The 22,629-nt window shown below is 42.2% G+C and overlaps 2 protein-coding genes across 2 annotated transcripts; both read left to right on the plus strand.

The window, feature by feature from the left end:
• Positions 1–2,252: 2,252 nt before the first annotated feature.
• Positions 2,253–8,485, plus strand: LOC146581425 (uncharacterized; the record flags this gene model as incomplete). The annotated part of the gene is made up of 1 exon (XM_085248893.1): positions 2,253–8,485. A coding segment is annotated over one exon (5,844 nt), but the record flags the coding sequence as incomplete, so codon positions are not given.
• A 770-nt stretch (positions 8,486–9,255) lies between these two features.
• LOC146581426 (fibroblast growth factor 4-like) lies at positions 9,256–17,952 on the plus strand. Its single transcript, XM_085282396.1, has 3 exons — positions 9,256–11,764; positions 14,379–14,482; positions 16,982–17,952. The coding sequence occupies exons 1-3, from the start codon at positions 11,473–11,475 to the stop codon at positions 17,156–17,158; spliced, it is 573 nt and encodes a 190-aa protein (XP_085138522.1). The 5' UTR covers positions 9,256–11,472; the 3' UTR covers positions 17,159–17,952.
• The last annotated feature ends 4,677 nt before the right edge of the window (positions 17,953–22,629 follow it).

Genomic DNA, 22,629 nt, shown 5'->3' on the forward strand with positions numbered 1-22,629 from the left:
ACATTATAACATACAAATAAAAGTTTGATCAATTCATGTTCTTTGATGATCACATTACACGTGTCACATTTTTGAAGCATCATATACGTAGAAAAGTGTTCACAAAGACGTTTTAGAGCTTACACACCTTTACATTTCCAGTGTCACGCAGAGAGGTGTGGTGAGGAAAACATCAGACATCACTCTGTCTTAACTTTACTTTATTGTCTCTTGCCATTGTCATTATCTCTTGCACATACAGCACATACAGACAGCAACTTCTCAAAATGGCCCCCTATCCATTTCCTGCCCGCTTTATATACTCTAAAGACCACGCCTTCTCAATTCAGACTGGCCTATAAAAGAGCTGCAACTGAGGCAGGCCTCCACTCTACTGGGGAAACAAGATGGCCACCACGGACGTAACCTGTGGAACACTTTGGCTGTGTCCCAATTAAGAGACCGCACGCTTGAAGTACGCATTTTGACTGCGATTACGTCAGCGCCACGCAACGACTGCTGTCCCAAATCGAAGTGTACTTCAAATGCACCGTCAATTCCACCAAATACCAAGCGTGGTCCGGTGGGTGTGGATAATTTTGTACTAACTTGGTTCTAAAGCCTTCACTTTAAAATATACGATACAATAGTCGACCTTAATCTTACAGAGATTGTGATGATTTGTGGATAATTAAAGTCAGTCATATATCCACAAACACAACAAGCTGAAAGTCAGTGATGCTGCTCGGTTTGCAGTCCTGAACATCACGGCACAAGCAGGATTCACTGCACTGTTAATGTTAGCTGTGTTATATTGCTGCCTCTGTTCGGTGGTGTCGAGCCAAACGCACTTTAACGTGTGTTTGAACGAGCTGATGGTTCACTCGTTAAGCTGAAAGAAAGATGCTTTAATCACAGCAGTCACACATGTGTCCACTGTACCATCTGGAACTCTTCTTGTTTACACTCGTAATAACACAAACACTAAATCCTGCTTCTCTGGTGCTGTTGTGTAGCAGTGTGTACACCTGAGACTGTCACCTGTCTGTCTGTCCTGCACTCTCTCTCTGTTTCTTTCTCTCTGATTGTGGAATAAAAGTATGAACGTGTGTTTATAAGTTACACTTGTGTTTGAATCCTGCAGCTTATCACACATTTGATTTCCATGTGTGACGACTGCAAGTGTCCAGAGTGAGGACAGACTGAGGGACCCACTGCTGCACATCATCTGTGAGGCTTTGCACCCCTGATGATCCACCAGGACAAACTCAGCAGTGTGTGAGGAAGAGGAGGAGGAAGAGCCAGCAGCAGCTGACAGATGGAGAGAATAGACAGACTGTTCCCTGTTTGTGAAGGACTGCTAGGAAAGTTTAACATAACTGTCTGTGCTGAATCAGTCTTATTAGGTAATGTTCACATAATGTGATCATCCCAGTGTTTCCAGTGTGGGAGAAAGTACTCAGGGCCTTCAAGTTACACACTATGAAAGGCAGCTGTCGGGCGTTGTGTGGAGTAGTGATGTTCGATTCGTGAACGAATCGTTCAATACTTGAGAATCACTTTACTGAGTTGTGAACCATGATTCACAAGCCCAACTGACTCACTGACTAATCCCTGTTGCTGTTAGCAAACTAATTCCATCAGTAGAAATATATCTAGCTTATAATTATAATTGTGGGGGGGGGGGGAACAACAGCCAGTTTCTTAACAAAAGCATTTCTGTTCTGAACTGGAAGAAAAAACCCTGAGTAGAAGCTCACATCAAGAAAATAGCTCCTCGGTTCACAGTAGTATCGCTCTGCTAACATGCTAACAGCACATTTGAGCTACTCACCCCCTCCCTTCCTGTGCTGAACCATAAGCGTAAGCGAATCACTCAGGACTCGCTCACCCCCTCTCTCCTGGCTCACAGCTTCTTCTTCTTCTTGGTTGGCAACCAATGTTAAGGCGCATTACCGCCCCCTGGATCACAGCTCAGGGGACATTTAGATGAGAAAATATATATTTAACACATTTAAGGAAAATACTAATAAAATACAAATAAACAAAATAAATGTTTATTAAGCAGTTTTGATAGAAAATTGCTTAATTTTAGAAATGTTTTTGCTGTTTTTTATGGAAGCGTAGAGCTGCCACCCAGGCAAAAGAAAAATACAAGTGTATCACGTTATAACGTGAAAAGTTTATTGTTCTAACAAGATACTTTTCCTGTTTGTACAATATACTTTTCACGTTTGAACAACATAATATCACGTTATTACAATATACATAATTATCACGTTCGTGATGATGTTAAAAACGTGATCATAATGATGGAAAATGATCCTGTGGTCAGAAGAGCTGCTGAATATTTGTATGACAAACATCCAGCAGTTAGTTCTGTCTATGTTCTTGATGAAAACCAAAGACCCGCACTGATCCACGGTGGACCAGTGTCTCTGTCAGAGGACAGCAGACTGGTGCTGGTAGGTCATGGTAAAAGAGACAACGCAGAAGAAATGAGACTGTCAGGATACAGTTCAGGAGATGTGGCAAAAATCATTGAAAGGACAAACAGAGGCAGCGATAAAATTAAAACAACGAGTGTGGTGGCCTGTGAGGTCGGATCAGACCAACGATTCATAGAAACTCTGCTGAGGGACCTCCATAAAAAGAACATCAAGACAGAGCTTCATGTGAGGGACGCTCTCGTCCAAGTCACACACACAGGAAGGAAAATCACTCAGGAAATCTCTCCAGAGGGGCTGCAATGGAGACATAAAGACAACAGCAAGAAAGTGGTAGCAACCCTTGATAGAAACGGAGATGTAATAATGAGAAATGAGCCTGGAAGTAAAGGAGAGGCTGTTTTTACCAATGAAAGAAACTTTCTGGGTGGACGAAAAAACAGGGGAAACAAAAAACCAGAACAAAATTTTATAAGAGAAGACAGCTGGCCAGATGAACCGAAGAGATTTGTTAACCCAGAAGTTTTCCCGAAGATTGACCAAAATAAAGTTCCCGAGATTAAATCTGCCATTGATGAGCTTCAGGCTCTGTCTTGGGGAATCTTTCACTCAGATCAACCAGTACCAGAGAAAATCAAAGTCAACAACCAACAAAGAAGAGAATATGTAATAGGGAAAAGAAGCCAAAGGACTGTAAACGGGGAAACTGAAAATTATATAGACTGGCTAAATGATGGTGAAGAAGTCCTTAATGAATGTTATCAGATTAATTCAGGGAAAGACATTAAAAATATAATTCATCACTTTGCAAAGAATGGAGAAACAAGGACAACATACCTGAAGATCAATAACTGGATATATGAAGTTGAGCATAAAAAACTGTACGTGTTCCTGGTTGGAAAATGGCTTGACAACAATCAAAGAAACGCAAACGTAATTGATGAGATTAAGAGATGTATTAATGCACAGGTGGGCAGAGAAAGTTACACACACATGAGAAACAACATTTTAACAAACAATAGAAATAGCCAAAACCAACAAAAACAAATCTATGCTAAATATGTGGGAAATATTTTTCGTGGAGAGCACGCACATGTCAACCAAGGACTATCCACTGAGGCCTGGTTCACAACATATTTCACTGCATCAGTTATAAGTGAATCTGTGAGAAATTTCCGAACATTCCCTTTGACACTTATGGCCTTGGATATGGCTTTAAATCAATATGACTCAGCTGGCCTGGATTTCTTCTTTGACAATCACCCAATGGCAAGAGGAGGAAGCTGGGTTGACCCAGAAAAACGGGGATTCACTAACTCAAGAGAAGAGTTCTTAAAATTGGAATATGACCTGTTTGATAAGTGGAGTAAAAATGGTAATGTAGATGAATGGATTGATATGATAGCAACTGATTACAAAATATTTACAGAAAACGCAAACACAAAAGATTTATTTTTAGCTGATTACAAGAATTACAAAGAAAATTTTGAGCAATCTCCCAGCATCGTAGAAACATCTGGAGATATTATGAAACCTTCCACATCTGGAACACTGGGAGGATACGATGATGGCTACGTCACAAGGCGTGACTTGAATTCCGCCTCAGAATTCGAGAATACCTTCAAACATGAATCCTATTTCTCTAGAACATCTGCATCGTTAACTGAAGAGGTCCATGCTGCACTAATGGCAAGATATGGTAAAAATCTGGCAAGAATGCGTCTTCAGGAGGGATCGGCCCGAATGGAAAACGGACAGTTTGTATGTGAGCTCGTGTCAGAGAGAGCTGGTGCTGAGCCCGAGGAGTTCAGGGTCGATTTATCTCCACAGAGTCAACATTACAGTGAAAAGATGTGGAAGAACATTGAGACATCAGTGCATGAGATGGAGCAGCACAGTTCAGCAGCCTCCCATCAGGTCAACAAACATGTAGAGAGGACTGGAACTGCTGTTGGAGCTTTGGGCCTGATGCTGGGACTGAAAGGAGCTGCTCGTGCCTTTGAAGAGGGAAACATCAAAGATGGTGTGACGGGGTCTTTGCAGACGGCTCATGGAGTGACGGCTATGACAACATCTGCTATTGCAAGCAAAGCTCTGACTTCAAACACAAGAATCGCAAAAGCTGCAGCAACAATCATGAGGAGCCCTGCAATGAAGCGTGCTATGACAGTTATACCAATAGTGGGAATTGGATTTGGGATCTACAGTGTGGCAGAAGATTTTAGAAGAGGAGATGCACTGGGATACATTGATGCTGCATTAGATATTACCATGACTGCATTAGATGTTGTTCAGCTTGCTCAGCCTGAACTGGCACCTTTCATCGCACCTATAAATCTGGCTCTATCAGTAGTGCGGATGGCCATTGATGATGTTTATATGGGCATCCAGAATGAACTGAACAGCCTCCCAGCGGACGCTGGAGTTTTGGACAAAATAGCTGCTGTTTTTGTTGGCTTGGGAAAAGGGATCATGCACTTTGCTATACATGTGGCTAGTGTGTTTTATGACTGGCGTTATGCTGAAATTGAGGAGGGACGAAGACTTGTTGCACAGATCTCAGATTATCACCAATATTATAAAGTCACAAAGCAACAGGATGGAACGACAGCCATTGATTTTGCTGCTGGCGCCTCCTCCTGGAATGGAGGAGGTATTAACTTCTGCCTCGCTGATGAGGGTCAGTCTGAGCTCTGCATGGACTATTTTGTTTCTCGTGATGAGAGTCCAAGAAGACAATGCTGGAGCATTAACACAGATGGAAGCAAAGATATAATTCTTGGTCTGGGAGAGTCACATGGATTAGAGCACGCGACATATGAAAGAAAAATACTCATGTTCATACCAGCTGGATCTGTGACAGTGGTTTCAGGTAATAAAACTCTTTCCTATTCGAGGTACGGGACATACAGGGGAAACAGAGACTCTAATCGATTTTTTGCAGTTCAGAAATCACAGGACGAACACATGATTGAAGTCATGTTGAGCTACTATTACAGACTTCATGGGGAACCAGGGGATGACACATTCTTCCTCGGTCCACAGAGAAGTTATGTCGAAGGCTCAGGAGGAAGGGACACCTACATCATTCCTGAGAATGGAGGGAAAACGATCATTAACAACTACGATCCCTCCAGAGCACAAGACACTCTGCATTTCAGTGTCGACTACAGCCACATTTCTGTGTCTAAATCAGGAAACGATGTTGTGCTGATGTATGAGGGCAGTCATACTGTAAGAATACAAAACTGGTTTTTAGGAGAAGATTATCGTCACATGAACATGATGTCAGGAGACGGAGTCTTATTTGAGATTTCCTCCACGGTGGTTTCGTCAGTTCAGCTGGTGGCCAGAGGAATTAACAAGATGTTCGAGGCACGCGGTGCAGTTGTTGATGCATCACAGCCACTTTTACGCACAGTTACAAACATCTTTGGGTCTCAGTATGATGATAAACTCATTGGAAATGGAGAAAGGAACCTGATAGATGGGGGAGGAGGGCGAGATCGTCTGATTGGTGCTGAAGGAGAAGACATTTACATGGTGAAAGGCAGAAAACGTTCCTCTGTGCTCATTGAAAATTACTCCAGAGACGAGAAAACTGACCTGGCCATCATAGAAGCAAATCTTCATACGTTTGGAGTCAGAGTAGAATGTGATGATGTTCATCTGGTGGCTCAACATGGCAGCACTCTTCTTCGTGTTACTGTAGTGAACTGGTTCAGGTCATCAGCACACAGACACTTGCTGTTCATCACAAAGGATCTGATCACCTTCACAGTGTCAGATAACAAAGCTGACTGCCTGCAGAGGAACATCTTCACCACATGTATAAAGAGCCTCAGCATTGACTACAGCAGCTCCCCGTCTCCTCTGGAGGTGGACCTTGAGAAGGATGATGCTTTGGACAGCGTGACAGAGATCCGCGGGTCAAACTATAACGATGTCATCAAAGGAAACAAAGAACACAACGTTCTTGTCCCTGGATTAGGAGATGATTTCATTGAGGGGAGAGGAGGAGAGGACTGGTACGTTATCACAGCAGGACAAGGAGTGAAAACCATCAACAATCTATCACCAGATCTAACCTTGGACCTGCTCTTCCTTAAAGAACAATATCAGGATATAACATGTAGATGTGAAGGTCAGAGCATCATCATTCGGGTACACGGCAGAAGAACTGTTATTTTACAGAACTGGTTTAAATCAAAGAATTATCAGCACCTGCAGATCAAGACCAGTGATGGAGTAACAGCTGGACTGAAGCCCAGCATCAGCAGCTGTGGATGGGATTTAATGCTGCCTTTAACCATCGACTACAGAAACCAGAGATGTGAAACCTGTCTGGGGAAATGGATGAAACTCAGTGACTCAGTGAAAGAAATGTACGGCTCCTCAGGATTTGACATCATGGTTGGAAACAGCAATGATAATTTACTGGATCCACACACCGGGGGGGCACTGATGATAGGAGGGGAAGGCAAAGACACTTACATAATCAAACATGTGGATGAAAGCATAATCATTGATAACTTTGCAGAAGATCAGAAAACTGACACTGTGCTGGTAGATATGGATTTCCTTGATGGAAGTCAAGTCATACTGTACTCAACAAGAAATAATGTTCATGTTAGAATCATGAAAAAAGAGGGAATATTAAAATTCATTCTTTTCAATTACGGTAATGATGAAAAATATCAGCATCTAGAATTTCAGAGCTCTGATGGCGTCCATTTCAAACTCAAGTCTCTAAACTCAGCTGGAGACGACTCTTTCTATCAGGTAGAAGCTTTCAAAGTGACTCTCACACAGTCTCCGGTGGACTGTCGTTTGGACCTCAGCGCTCAGAGAAATCTGTCAGAGGTTCACACAGTGCAAGGCTGCCCCTCCCAGTCGAATGTTATAATAGGCAACAACCGAGACAACGCTCTGATTGGTGGGTGGAAGGACGACGCCTTGGATGGAGGTGATGGAGATGACACGCTGGTAGGAGGAAATGGAGCTGACATCCTGATTGGTGGGAGAGGAGACGACACTCTTTATGGTGAAGATGGAAATGACACACTGATGGGAAACTCTGGCCAGGACGTCTTCCTTCCTGGACCAGGAGCTGATCTGGTGGACGGAGGTCCAGGCAGAGACTCGGTTCTCTATCGGGGTGATCATGAGAAGGGTGAAGGGGTTTATGTTAACCTGCTGACGGGCCAAGGCCACCATGCTGACGCTGAGGGTGACGTGTTGAAGGATGTGGAAACTGTGATCGGCACCATCTATTCGGACATCTTAGTGTCTGGTTATGAAAGTTCTCTTCTCAAAGGCTCAGATGGTAACGACATCTTGGTGTCCACTGGTGGAGATTATCTGGTTGGAGGTGATGGAAATGACATTTACATGTTCACTTTCAGCAACGGCTCAGTCACCATAGACAACTGTGCGACAGACAACGCCACAGATGTCTTGTATTTAGCGTCCCAGTCAACGCTGGCATGTGACTATCAGGTTTCATCTGAGAAAGTTATTCTGACTTTTTATGGAACCAACCAAGAAGCTATGAAGATTTCTCTAAGGGGCTGGATCAGTGACAACAATGAGTGTGGGCACCTGAAGCTGGTTCTGAGAGAAACTAATGTTTCAGTGGATCAACTGCTCCAAGAATGTCAGTCACGATGAGTAAACGGTGCTTTGCTTGTCAGTCATCTGCTGAAAAATCTGGTGGTGTTTTAATAAAAAAATGTAAATCAATGCATTTTAGTGTAAAAATGCTACAAAGTGTTTTACATGCTAAAGTTTCCTGAAACTGTGCAAAACGACTTAAACATTTTTGTATGGTTCTTTAATTATGCTAAGCCTGAAATCAGCCTTCAGAAGACAAAAAGAAGATGTTGAAATGGCACAAATAAATTGTAAACCTTTTCCGTGTTACAATTGTGAGTTAATATCTATTAATGCATCGTTTTTTTCTTGAAATGTTTATCCATCCATCCTTCCATTTTCCTCCAATTACTGGAGGTGGGTCGTGGCGGAAACAGCCTCAGCAGTGTGTAAGACCCGACCTGACATATAGACACAGACACAAACATGCATTCCCACCCTCATGCACACATATACAAACACTCAGCACTCACCCAACGTAGGGATAGACATACATGGACACTGTACACACAATCACACTCCCCACACAAACTCTATACCTCAGGTCCAGGTACCCTCGCCCCTGGAGGGGGAAACGGCACCTAGACCCAGGAGATGCTACCCTTTCCCCCGGGGTGGAGGCAGGAAACCGCCGTTTACGTGTGGATGAAAGGTGCAAACGCATAGAAAAATCTGTGTTTTCAAAAATACCCGTGTAGGTGTGGACGCAGCCTCAGTGAAAATCAGTCAGTGTTTTAGAAGGAAGTAGAGAAATATAACAGCCTTTCATTCCTAATGTGTGGTGTAGCAAACATTTTGTGCTGCTTTTGCCCTTTGTCATCTTTCTGGTTACATATTTTACGATAATCGTGTCAAAGTATAGAAATGTAACATTGGCATAGATAAAGTTCTGCTTTGTATGTGGATTTGTGACGCTTCTCCTTTTACCCAAGTTATATTCATAATCTAGGTAAAACAGAAGTAAAGCAAACCTTATAATTACCTGCTAAAAATGTGTTCTGATGTGTTCTGTAGAAGAACTTTAGATTTGTCCATTATTGGAAGATCAGCTCCTTCGGTTTTGTGTAGGTCCGTATTTGTCAAGGATCATTTTTTCCAAATCTCAAATACTTGTTAACTAAACATTTATGAAACTAAATGTACAGATAATAAATAAGTGTTTGGCCAACCTTGCTTAAACAATAGTGAGGCTTAGGGGCCCAGATGTCAAATGGGATTAGGCTTACATCCATGGAAGCGGAAAAAGAATGGGATTATTAGGATTTTCCGAGCCTGTCAGTGTCAGTTTCTCTCTCATGGCTTGGGGGAACTCTTTTGATGACGTTTGATGTCAGAGCAAATGTTGATGAATAGTTACCTACGTCACAACTACTATGGGGTTTTCTCCCAGTGGGCTGACTATTCCTTTGCATGGGTACACAGACGATCTATCACTGGCTCTGTCTGCTTTATCTTTCCGAGCCCTGCAATAAGCCCTACATGAGCAGTGTTCTGACGCACCACATGTCGCATGATATCAAGCCTCCACTGATGTATTGTTCACTAACAGTGACAATGTTACCAGCACAAGCATAGACTAAGTTTCATATTATTCACACACACAGACATGTTTGTGTGTATGTGTGTTGTTATTGGGAGGGACTATCAGCATTTATGTCAGCGGTCACAAAGACAAAATACTGCAAGTACATAATAATCAGTCTAATCTGATAAAAACTGCTTCAAAGGTCGGGCACCATTCCCCCAAAATACAGTCATATTTCTATATATCTGCAAAATTTCAAAACATTACTGCTTCATTCAGGAGCAATGCTTCTGCGTCACCATGCTAACTGGACAAGTCAAAAAGAAACACAGCTGGAGTTACAGTCAGGGGGAAAACAATGATTTGAACCCCAGCTGATGTTGTCAGTTTGGCCAGCTGATCATTGCAGTGAGTAATCAGCCTGCTGTATATGAAAATAGATGCTAACACACGCCTAGCTTGGCTAACTGCTAATCACCTACCTTTCCTTATGATGATTGTTTATCACTGCTTTAATGATTCTGATAGTAAAAATACACCCTAAGTGTCAGGAATCAAGCGAGCCCCTATCAGAAAGCACCTGGTGACAGTGGGAATGAAAAACTCCTTTTTAACAGGAACAAACCTCTAGTAGAACCAGGCTCAGGGAGGGGCGGGGCCATCTGCCATGATGGGTTGGAAATCTGAGACAGAAGAAGAAGAGCAAGAAAATGAACCATCATGAAAGGACAGGACCCGCACAGCATGCAGAAGAAGTGGCTTATGTTTAGAAGTCGCACCAATGGCTAGCAAAGCTGCACTGAAAGAAAGCACATGTATTAATCATGGCAGCACATAAGGCAAGACCCCAGGTGCAGGCTGTGCAAAGATGCCCCTGAGACCATCCAGCACATAACAGCAGGGTGCAAGATGCTGGCAGGCAGGACACACGTGGAACGCCATAACCAAGTGGCCTGAAGCTGCAGGTTTTGTCACTCTCCATCCAAAATTCACTGAATCAGCAGCAAAAGAAGGTCCAAGCTACGCTTGACGTTTGATAAACATGAATTGACTCTGACTTTGGCTGTTTTACTTCCACCAGGATAAAATCACACTTCATGCACTCTCTCTCAGTGTACTTCAAGAACAGTTTCTCATCTCAAATCTCTGTTTTCTGCATTTTTCGCTTGCTTGTTGTGCATCAGTCTACCGTTGTTTACAGCGCTGTCATGTTTTGTTTTGTTATTTCAAAAATGACCTCCAAGAAGAAACGTTTTAAAATGATGCCAAATCACAAACTGCTTAGCGGTGTCTGTAATCAGACCTCTGTACCTTTGCTCTGCTTCACTTCAGCAGCATCAGGTAAAGTGACAGAGAGAATCATATGTTGATTCATGGTTTTCTTCCGTTTTTGATCTGCTGCTGAATATTTTCAAGGCAGTTTCTTTGTTTATTATTTACTGTGTTTCTGTGTGCTTGCGTGTTCCTCTTTGTTTTCTGTCACAATGTATTTTATTGATATCCCAGTTTGTGTTCTTCTACGGCATCTATGACTCACAGGCAAATATGACAGCAGGTGGTGCGTGATGTAATACGGGCCACATATAAGTGTGTTCTCTGCTGACTCTACCTGAGGACAAAGCAAAATTTGGAAACGCGAAACATTGCAAACTGGACCCCCGCTGGGTTTTGAGGTGTTTCAAGATGTCTAAATATGCACACTGAAAATGTTTACCGGGCTTTAGAGAGTGCAGGAGCTAAGTTATTGTCTTTAGGATAATTCTCTGATCACTGAAGATTTTATTACCAGGTTTTATTCATACTAACTAAACATTCAGTTGGATAAGCACAAGACAATCGTTGTGTACTTCTATGACTGGTAGGTAGAGTATGTCATCACCAAGGTCCAAGCTCCCGCTTCTTCTGTATGGGATCCTCCTGTGCAGCGCCTCTGCTCCGCTTCCAGTTATCAGCCGGACGAGACAAACGGTACGAAGCGCCGGATCACTGGTTTCACCCAGCAGCAACATCTGGGACAAGAGGGAAGTGACAGCGAAAGACGGAGAATACCTGCTGGGCATAAAGAGACTGAGAAGGCTTTACTGTAACGTGGGCATTGGTTTCCACATTCAGGTCTTACCCAATGGGAAGATCACGGGCGTGCACAATGAAAACAGATACAGTAAGTAATTTTTCCTTTCCCTGATTCATCACCTTTATCATTTGTTGCTATGATAAGAACAAATATAAAGACACAACTATCTCAAAGTTTGGTCGAGTGATTTCTGCGTGGATTGAGGAGACTGCTTGTTGCATGCAAACATACTGTACATTATTATATTCTTCTGTTTTGTATCTCTACATCAAAAGATAAGAAATCATGCAGTTGCATTATGTTAATAAATAGCTTTAAAAAAAAAAGAATTCCTGCTGACACTCAGAAAAATAAAGTCAGGTTTGCAATAAACTTGAAAACAATGGCCAGCAGGGGGCGGGTTTTCTGCAAAAAGTCTAATTATGTTGTCTGTAAGAAAATCATTGGAATCACTGACACGTGTTATTTAATAAATGTTTGTAAATTATTCTCCAATAATGAGGAAATTGTTTGTCAGTCTGTCAGTCAGATCAGCACATCGGCTGAAGAAATATGACACGAACCCAGAAGTCGACGTGATTTCATGTTCAAATGTTCCCAGAACACTTTAGAGCGACTGAGTTGGAGTTCAGGAGGCAGAGCGACACATGCGAAAGTGTCCTTTAACAAAATACTGAACCCCAAAATGAATCTGTGTATGTGTGTGAATAATACATTAATGCCTGTGTTAATGCGTGCAGTGAAAAGCACTTTAAGCTTTCAGTTAAAGTAGAAAAGTTCTTTATAAGCACCAGTTTGTTCACTGGCCTCCAGATGTTGCCTCCCAGAACAGAGCAGAACCTTTAACCCAGTCTCCACTTATATCATCCCCACAGCCCCATTTATAAACCAGGCTTATAATTAGTTTTGAATTCAAATATGATCTTTGCAGTAAACTGTGTGTAAATAGATATTTATAAAACGTATCTGATCTCAAAAGCAAAGTGATCTTCCTGCTAGGTTGACGCTGCTGTTTGGAACACAGTTACAGGTTGAATGAATGAATTATCATAAAAAATGGTTGGAATTATGGGGCACAGACTCAGTAATGACTGCACTAATGTGTTTGTGCATTATAAGCTTTCTCATCTGACCACCTTTTTAGGCTCAGAGGTTTTGTGTTTGTTGTTTGTCTGATTGATGTGAGGAGTTCTTCTGGTGACGACACACAGAATCCAAAAGAAGGAAAACACAGCAGGATACTTCAGGTGAATCATACGAGAAAATAAATGATCTAAAACTTGCAGCAACATGGAAAAATACAAACTACACAGGAGAGAAGATGAATGTACATGTCTATACGTATAGCAGTGACATATAAACACATGCAGGAGATGGTGTTTATGACGTGTCTCCTTAGCCTTCATGATATGAGAGGTCAGTGCTACAGGCCTGCAGCCCCTGGATGCTTCTTCTAAGGCACTGGGACCAGCCACATCATTTTCCATAGCACTGGGAGTCTCTGGAGTTGCTATGGAGGCTGACGTTGTAGAGGTGATAGAGTACTCCACACACTTAGCTAACACAGGCCTTCAGCACAGATGCTGTTTATGTGAACAAACTGAAATCAGATAATCAAACCAAAATAACAAAGTGCATATTTGTTTTTGTGTCGTGGAAATGGAGAAATATTTTATAAGAATAAGCCTTTTGTCACGGCGGGGTGCGCTGGTGTGAGGAAAGAGGTAGACCCAGATGCAGACAGGGTGGAGACAAAGCGTAGTTTCAAAAATAAAGCGAGCCTTTATTGGCTGATTGCAGAAGAAAAACAAGGAACTAGGGAAACTAAGGAGGCTATGAACGCTGCTAACAAAAAGGCTGTGACACTCAGTGAAAAGCTGTGACAAACTATGAACACTGAGTAAGCTAGAAAACACAGAAAAACAATGGAGTAAACCTATGAAAACTGTGGTGAGGTTAACAGACGATCTGACACCGACTGAGCAGAAACACATGGATTAAGTACACATCACAAATCATCAGGGGAAGCAGAATCACACGGGGAAAACAGCTGACAACAACTAACATAATGACAGGACAGGGGCCGTGAAGCTAAATACAATAAACAAAAAACACAAGGATCCTTCAAAATAAAACGGGAAACATAACGAGACCCAGACATGACTCGAACTGGACAAACAAAGAAAACTTGGACATGAAACATGACAGAAACACAGAAAACTTCACACAGGGATGAGACAAATGGGAGCTTGATAAATCATGAATTAAAACTGTAACCCAGGCATGACAGAATGTAACCAGATAAACTGAAATGAAACTAGACTGAGAGGAATAAGAGAAACACCAAGAACTCAGAATACTGGCTCACATGACCCAGGACCGTGACTCCTAGTGTAAGTGTGTCTGCTTTAACGCCATTGTTCATATATGTCACAAACACAAACTTTCAAAAGAAGGCCCGTGTCGACCCATCAGGGTGGAGAACATGGCGGGCTCCAACCCTAAAACAGAAAGATTGTATTAAAGTATGGTCGTTGTTTTCTATGTTGTTGTTATGGGTTTTTCAGGTTTCATTATATGACATGAACCATTTCACTAAGAAACATAAACATACAGGAGCTGTGCTAATCTTCTGCAGATATGCAGCAAGTGTTGACTTTACTAAGCATTAGCAACTTGTCCTTTTCATGTTTCACTCCAGCCCTGCTAGAAATTTCTCCAGTGGAGAGAGGAGTGGTGACTCTCTATGGGGTGAGAAGCGGTCTCTTCGTTGCTATGAATGACAAAGGGAAACTCTATGGCTCGGTAAGAACCTTTAACTGCTGCCGTTGTTGCACACGGGGGCTTGTGATGCATGCCGTGAGTTGGTCCAAAGCATTACACCCACATGTTCATGCTGTAACCCTCCACCAGCCACTGTTCACTGACATTTGTAATAAATGTAATAAGTGGAAATGTTTTTGAAACGAGCGGCATCATGCTAAATGCTACAGTCTTCATGTTATCTATTAAGCCTTAAATGGGCATAAATAGTTTAAGTTATGGTTTAACTGGCAGAATGAAATGACTGCTGGATGTGATGGTGGTCAGCTGTCCCACCGAGTGATAGAGCTAAAAATATGAAACTTGAAATGAGCAACTTCTAATGAGGTATACGTCCAGCCAACCCACTCCAGGACTATGAATGAGACAATCTACACTTACTTGTAATCACACACACACACACACACACACACACACACACACTCACACACACACACACACACACACACACTCACACACACACACACTCACACACACACATCTGCATTTGTATTTGTTGGCGTTTCAAAAAGGTTTTGAGGGAAAGTACCTTAAAACAAATGATACAAACTGTGATTTACTGAAGTTTGTAGAACGCATCTCCAAAAGTTGCTTCTGTTCATCTGGACGTAGCGTTTTGTGGGAGAAACGTTTCATCATCCAGGTGACGTCTTCAGTCTCAGCTGACTGCAGGTTTCAATCTTATAAACAGGACATTTGCATGATGACTGACCTCCCAGCCCATTGTTCCTTCAGTGGTTTCAGTCATCATGCAAATGTCCTGTTTATAAGACTGAAACCTGCAGTCAGCTGAGACTGAAGACGTCACCGGGATGATGAAACGTTTCTCCCACAAAACGCTACGTCCAGATGAACTTTTGGAGATTTCCTTGAGCATCAAGACATTTGTAGAATGCAGTTTGTGTTAAATTGTGCTGAACGTAATGCTGAAACAAAGCGTGTCTTATTTGTGCCTAATGTGGTTGTGATAGTTGCTCTTAGGCTTATTCATTTATCTGCAATATCAAATTCAGTTAAATCTAAAATCTTTAAATTAAGACAGTAGTTTTATTCAAATTTATAAGAAGTAAAAGAGTAATTAGCTAAACATAAGCTAGACACACCTAATCACCAGCTGTCGTCCTATATGTACACATTTATACAGATACAGACCTGCATGCACAACTAAAGATTGCTTTAAACAGTCGTGTCTTAATGTGCATACGACTGAACTTCCAAAACAAACCGAGCACAGGAAAATAATACTCCAAAAAGCTGCTTCAGTCAATAAATAAGCTGTGAGGCTGATATCAGAAATAAACGTGCTCTAGCTGCTCACACACTGTGCAGAAGCAGAAACCTGACACATGCCGGAGGACAGAAACAGGCACCGTGGGGTGCAGCTGATCTGGAAACACACAGCAGTTCACAGGGACATGTTTCTGCTCGGTGTGTGGTGCACATGCAGAAATATATTTGCTTTATGTGTCTAACAGATGTTTCTGTTTTTGTTCGATGCTGAAGGCGTGCATGTAGACATTGTGACATCAGATCACAACAAGCGTTCTAATCATCAGTGTTCGTGCCACTGAGGGCAGCTGGAACTATAACCCAGCGTTTGCACTAACTGACAGTGTTTTACACTGTTTGGATGAATTCAGTTGCATTGGAGGGTTTTCCAGCAGGAGCATCTCAGCTGGATTCCAGTCTGGACTTTGACTGCACCACTCGAAAACCTTTTTTTACTTACATATCAATGTACTTGTTTTTATGTACTGGAGCCTTTCAGATGTGGACTTGATGTGTGTCAGATTATTGTCATTCTGCAGAAACGCTGCCCTGAACTGATGGGGGATATTGTCCATGTTTCTGGCAGAAAACAGAATTTGTGACTCCATCGATAAGCAAGTCCTCCTGGTCCTGAAGGAGCAGAGAAGCTGTATGGTGCTCTTATTACAAAAGAGTGGAAAACAATTCATTTTAGATTTATGCAAACCTACCAAAAAGTTAAACTTTTGTTTCATCAGTCTCAGAATATTTTTTGAACGGCTTGGAAATAATCGGGCATAATAACTCGTGTGGACCTGAGGAACGTGACGTCTGCAGCTCTTTGAAGCTTGTTCTAAGTACTTTTGTGACTCCTTAATACACTATGGAGTGATTCTGATTCTGACTTTGGCTCTTCTTCCTAAGTGTGTGTGGTGATGCGGTGACACATCCAAACTTGTATTATGTACAGATGTTTGAGCTGATGATCTTGGAATGATCTTGATGATGCTCTCCCCAACTCGTGTAAATTTACGTCTTAGATCGTCACGAGTTCCTTGGGACCGATCCATCGAGAAACTACCAGTTGTACTCAGTCGTGATCACTAACGAGATGTAAATAGGCTTTGGCCTTGTCAAATTAAAAGACACTGTAGAAACTTTAGCACCACTTATTAAGTGCTGACATGTAAAATCTTTCGTGTTTCTAACGTTTCACCTTCCTCTTCCTCTCAGGGACACTACAACGATGAATGCAACTTCAAGGAGAATATCCTGGCCAACAACTACAACGCCTATGAGTCAGCTGCGTACCCTGGCATGTACATCGGCCTCAGTAAAATGGGCAAAAGCAAAAGAGGCAACCGGGTCACACCCAAAATGACCATGACACACTTCCTTCCCAGAATATGAATTATGATGTGAAAACGCTCAACAGTGTAGACTGAAGTGAAGGGCTCCAACTTACATTTTGTGTTGTCCATTCTACAGTGAACGATGCTGCGAACTAAGACGCAGTTTAAAAAGCAGAGTAAACGCCGTGAGATTAACCAGACTGTGAACTCAAATACACTAAACTAATCACCTGAATTTACCTCAAAACTACCAGATATAGTGACAAGTCATGAAGTTCATCCTAATGAATAAATTCAATTGTTTTAACCCCTTTTTTTTAAATATGTTCATGTATAATGAATATCAATCGGAGTTTTTGAGGAGGAGGACTAAGTCATGGCGGTCGTGAATCACTCTGTGAAAAGCATCACTGACATTAAAAGTTTGAACAGTTTGGTGCAACTGAAAATTCCCCAGTTTGTGCTCATAAAACATCAAACATCAAACCAAAACTGAGCTCTTCTCCTTTGGAAACTCCACCATACCAGTTACTACATACTACACCACACAACGTACTGCATGCATACTACACCACACAACGTACTGCATGCATACTACACCAGTGGTTCCTCCCAGCCTGGATGTGTGTGGAAGAGACGGAAACCACAACAAAACGTTGCTGATTGTTAGCACGGCCAACTGTCTGATGTTTGCACTTAAGTAGTGTTTTAGTTGTTTTGAACACTATTATAACACGCTACTGCTAAATATTGGCTGTATATTGATTGTAATGTAAACTGTAACTGGGTTAAACTGGCGCACGCCCCTTGAAATGTATTTATTCTACATATTGTAAAGTGTTAGATTTATGACACATGGTTTATCTTATTATTCATAGAGTTCTAAGCTTTGTGTGAATAAATGCGCATCTCATTTTTAAATATGTTTATGGTCTCATTATAAATATTTAATTAGTCAAACCTGATCAATCATCTGCAGTAGAGAAGCTCGATTGAAACCACTTGAATAAAAGCCGTGCCGAGCTGGTTCGAATTTGAAAACCGAAGCACTAAGAGCACGAGAGGATTGTGTGTTCGATTGTGTGGAAAGTGAAGGCTTCAGCTCAGGATTCCAACAGGTCAATACTGCACGAGTGGGAAAGCACACTGGTGGCAGCAGCAGCAACATGCTGATGATGTTTACCTGCTGCAAGAGTGACGAGGAATGTGAGAAGGAGACATGCAGCTGGTTCATGTACGGCTGCATGAGAAAAACTATCAGGCAGAAAAGATTTATTCTATTTCAAAATGCAAAACTTTCCTTCCAGGCTGGTCTGACAGGTTGGTAGGCACCAAAGCAGGAACCAGTAAGAGGGATTAGTGGACGTGTGTTTGACTGACCTGGCATAATGGCTGATAAACACCTAAGTAGGATTTGGGACATATTAGGCCTGAGCATGATCGCCTTCCCTCGCTGACCTGTGCTTGAACTCCATTTAAAAGTCCTCAGCTCCTTTTTAAAAAGGACTCTTGCAGGCAGAGTTTGGGGCCAACCTGCTATGTTATGGTGAGCTGCTCCAAATCATGGGTGGGACAAAAACTGGAGGCTAGTGCAGCTGACAGAAGCTGAGAGCAGTAACCCATCCCTGTTCATGCACAGCACTGGAGTTTCTTCTCTCTTTGACATGACTGCACATGCCCCAAGACCCTACAATCTGTGAAAGAAACCAAAAGAATCACACAGCCTGCAGTGAACAAGCACCCGGTGACCCCGGGGTGTGTAAAACTCCCTTTGACAGGAAGAAACCTTCAACAGAATCAAGCTCAGGGAGGCGTGAGGATAAAGAGCAGAGAGCATATAATAGTGCACTACCTGGTGACTAGCTATGGTTATGGTTATAATACTATGAGCACATTAGCAGAGCAAAGATGCAGGATGAGCATTAATGTTTTATCGCCTCAATAAAACTGTGAGGCAGAGACAAATGCAGTCATACTGCAGGGAAAAGATGCTGACGATGGGCCAAACTTCACTCGAGAGCACGTCCGTGATCGTCCATCCACAGCAGGTTAATCATATAATATACCATACAAATCCTAAACTGAGGCGTCATCCACACATTCAAATCTTAGTTGCATCAGAGTCTTTCTTTTCTGGACCATTTAAATATTTGGTGTCTGTTCAAACTGTGGGCTCATGAGCTTAGAGGTACAATGCACATTAACAAAGAGGCCTGCAATAATCAAAGATTATTTGTAGGAGCTTGTTTCTATTAAATAAAAAGACACAAAACATTTCAGTACCTCCAATGAATGGAGTAGGAGTTTGGACCCACACGGTGGCAGCAGTGTAAAGGACAGAGTTTACTTTGGTATCCTGACGGAAAGCTGCTGATGGATTTATCACACAGTCAAACTGATTTGATTTAATCTTCAAACTGATGGACAGTGTCAGAGCTAAATGCACTGAGTGATCTGGAACAAACATACAGTACAAAGCTCTGACATGCAGCAGTCACATTGCAAACTAGCTCAGGGTGCCAAAGGAAACTCATTAATTGGCAGGTTGAACCGTTTTTTGTAACATTTGTTTCCTGCAGCACAAAGTTTCTGTGGCAGTGAGCAACGAGCCACTTGAGGGAATTTTGTGTTATTTCCAACTCGCTGACCAGACTTTATTTATCATTTAAACCCTAAGTACACCTTTAAAACTGTGAATAATTGAATGATGAACTCAAAAAGATAAGAACATGAGAATCAGAACCAACAACTGCACGTGTTAAACTGTGGCCTCCTGAATCCTCCAGGATTCATTCAAACTTTATTTTACTCCAAAATGAAGTCGTGTGTTTTTAATGCTTTTCTAAAAGTCCTTTAATTTTTTATTTTTCTTGAATCGATGGTTGACAGTTCAGCATGGTAACATTATCCTCTCAAACATTCAGAGCTTAAATAAATGAACTGGCTCTTACACGGCAGGTTTTTACACTCAAAGCTCTCTACACAACATCTCTTATTCACCCATTCATACAAACACTTTTTTCTACACAAATCTAACATTCACACTCATTCATCAGAGAGCAGCTGATCTGCAAACTGTAGACCAGAGCAGCAGGGACCAAACCTCCAACCTTCGATCTCCTGAACTACAGCCACCCCCAAGTGTGGCCGAACACTCAGCGCTCCCTGGTATGGGATGTTCTCGTGAAACACTGGCCTCCTACACTGTGTGCACACTTTGGGTTGTTCAAAATGAGTGTTCTTCATCATCTATAAACGATGAAGAAACTTTTATTGGTTTATTGTCTGTGTCAGGACTTTGGTTTATCTTCCTTTTACCTTCAGCTCATTAGTGGCTCAGTGCAAAATGTGGCTACCAGGATATAGAAGCGCATAGGTGTTTGAAACTTTGCTGCCATTTTTAGACATGATGTTTGACAACCTTGTGCTCCAACTCACATGTTGTAGAAGAAACTTCATGACTGTTCTCTGATTTTTCCTCTTAATAAGTCCATTACACTTATTTTCCTTCTCTTTTAAATTTCTGTGGAAGAGAGCCAGAGATTAATAACAAGTGTGATTGAGTGCAGAGAGGTCTATTAGCACATAGTGAGTGAAGAAGAAACACCCAGTGCATCATGGGAATCCCCCGGCAGCCTACGTCTATTACAGCATAACTAAGGGAGGATCCAGGGTCACCTGGTCCAGCCCTAACTATATGCTTTAGCAAAAAGGAAAGTTTGAAGCCTAATCTTGAAAGTAGAGATAGTGTCTGTCTCCTGAATCCAAACTGGAAGCTGGTTCCACAGAAGAGGGGCCTGAAAACTGAAGGCTCTGCCTCCCATTCTACTTTTAAATACTCTAGGAACAACAAGTAGGCCTGCAGAGCGAGAGCCAAGTGCTCTAATAGGGTGATATGGTACTACAAGGTCATTAAGATAAGATGGGGCCTGATTATTTGAGACCTTGTATGTGAGGAGCAGGATTTTGAATTCTGGATTTAACAGGAAGCCAAAACAGGAGAAATCTGCTCTCTCTTTCTAGTCCCTGTCAGGACTCTTGCTGCAGCATTTTGGATCAGCTGAAGGCTTTTCAGGGAGTTTTTAGGACTTCCTGATAATAATGAATCACAGTCGTCCAGCCTGGAAGTAATAAATGCATGAACTAGTTTGTTAGTCATATCATTAGTGACGGACTAAATGTGTGAGTTTAATACTGGAACAACATTCAAAAAGTGAGGGCCGGCTTGACTGCAGTGAAACAGACTCTGTGCCTGTTTCTATAACCCGACAGTATCTGTTTGAGGCCACAGGAGGGTTTGTCTTGGCACAGATTGTTATTAAATCTGATATCATGACGATCACTTTGAGCATTCATTATGTCTTCCTGCACAAAATAGCCACACTAACTGAATATTATAAATCCTGTCTTGGAGAAAAACCACAAGAAAAACCCCCAAAGTGGTGCAGCATTCTGCCAGCACTACACCTCTGGTTGTGTTATAGGCACACAAAGTTTTTCTTTGTAACATTACTATTTGAATACTGTGTAAATGTTTTGAACCACCTTGATTTCTTTAAATGGTATGATCTTTCTTCAGCAAGTCGATGAACTAGCTTTGATGGCAAGCTTTCCTTTAGCTTCAGAGGATGAGAGAAGAAGAGGCAGCTGTGCAGCAAAGACAGAATAACTCCAGCTTTGTGCCTTTTTCATTGTAGCTGAAGTCCGGGACAAACTGCTCCTTTTCACCTCAATAAGAAACGCGTAATATTTTCTCTGAATACCAGACGATTCCATTTTTTCCTGAATCCTTTATCATCTGTAACTGAAAATAGTTGTGGATGATTACTATACCTTTCTAATGTGACGTTGTTGTCCCTGCCTCTCTCTCTCCCTCCCGCTCTGTTCCTGTGCTACTGACTGTAACTACCCCCCTCCCCCCTCTTTAAAACCTCAGAGGACTTTGAGCTCCATTTCTCTGAGTGTGTCTATGTGCACACCCAGGAACTTGAAGCTGGACACTCTTCCCACGCACTTCCTGTTGCTGCAGCTCAGACTTCCTCCTTCCTCCTCCTGAAGTCGAGTGTGGCTTTGTTCTCAAGTTATCATTGAAAAAGCACCGATGGCCAAAAAAAGAAAATTAAACTTTGAAAGGCCGCTGAAATCCTGGAGACATGTTGCTCAAGACCACTTATAAAGTTACTACGAAGGGTTGGCTGCAGCACAGCAGGCAGCGCAGCTCTCCTACTAACCAGAAGGTTGGTGGTTCGACCCCTGCTCCAGTCTACATGCCAAATACACTTGAGCTGTGTGTGGAGAGAGAAAGCACCTATGCAGAAAACTCATGGGAAAGGTGTTTGGAGTGCTCAGGTAGAAACTGCACCACCACAATGAAAGTCTCGCCTTCATTATTAGATGTAAACTCTACCGTGGTGGAGCACAGAGTGTCCATGTGTGGGGACAACACTCGCAGCGATGCAAACGTCTGCATGAGAGCTCTCATTTTAAACCGTAGTCCCTATGACAAGAACAACGAAATGAAATACAGCG

The sequence above is a fragment of the Mchenga conophoros genome, linkage group LG2 (genome assembly GCF_057382185.1).
Source record: "Mchenga conophoros isolate Kocher_MC1m ecotype Shallow Benthic linkage group LG2, M_conophoros_male_GT1.1, whole genome shotgun sequence".
NCBI classification, from domain to species: domain Eukaryota; kingdom Metazoa; phylum Chordata; class Actinopteri; order Cichliformes; family Cichlidae; genus Mchenga; species Mchenga conophoros.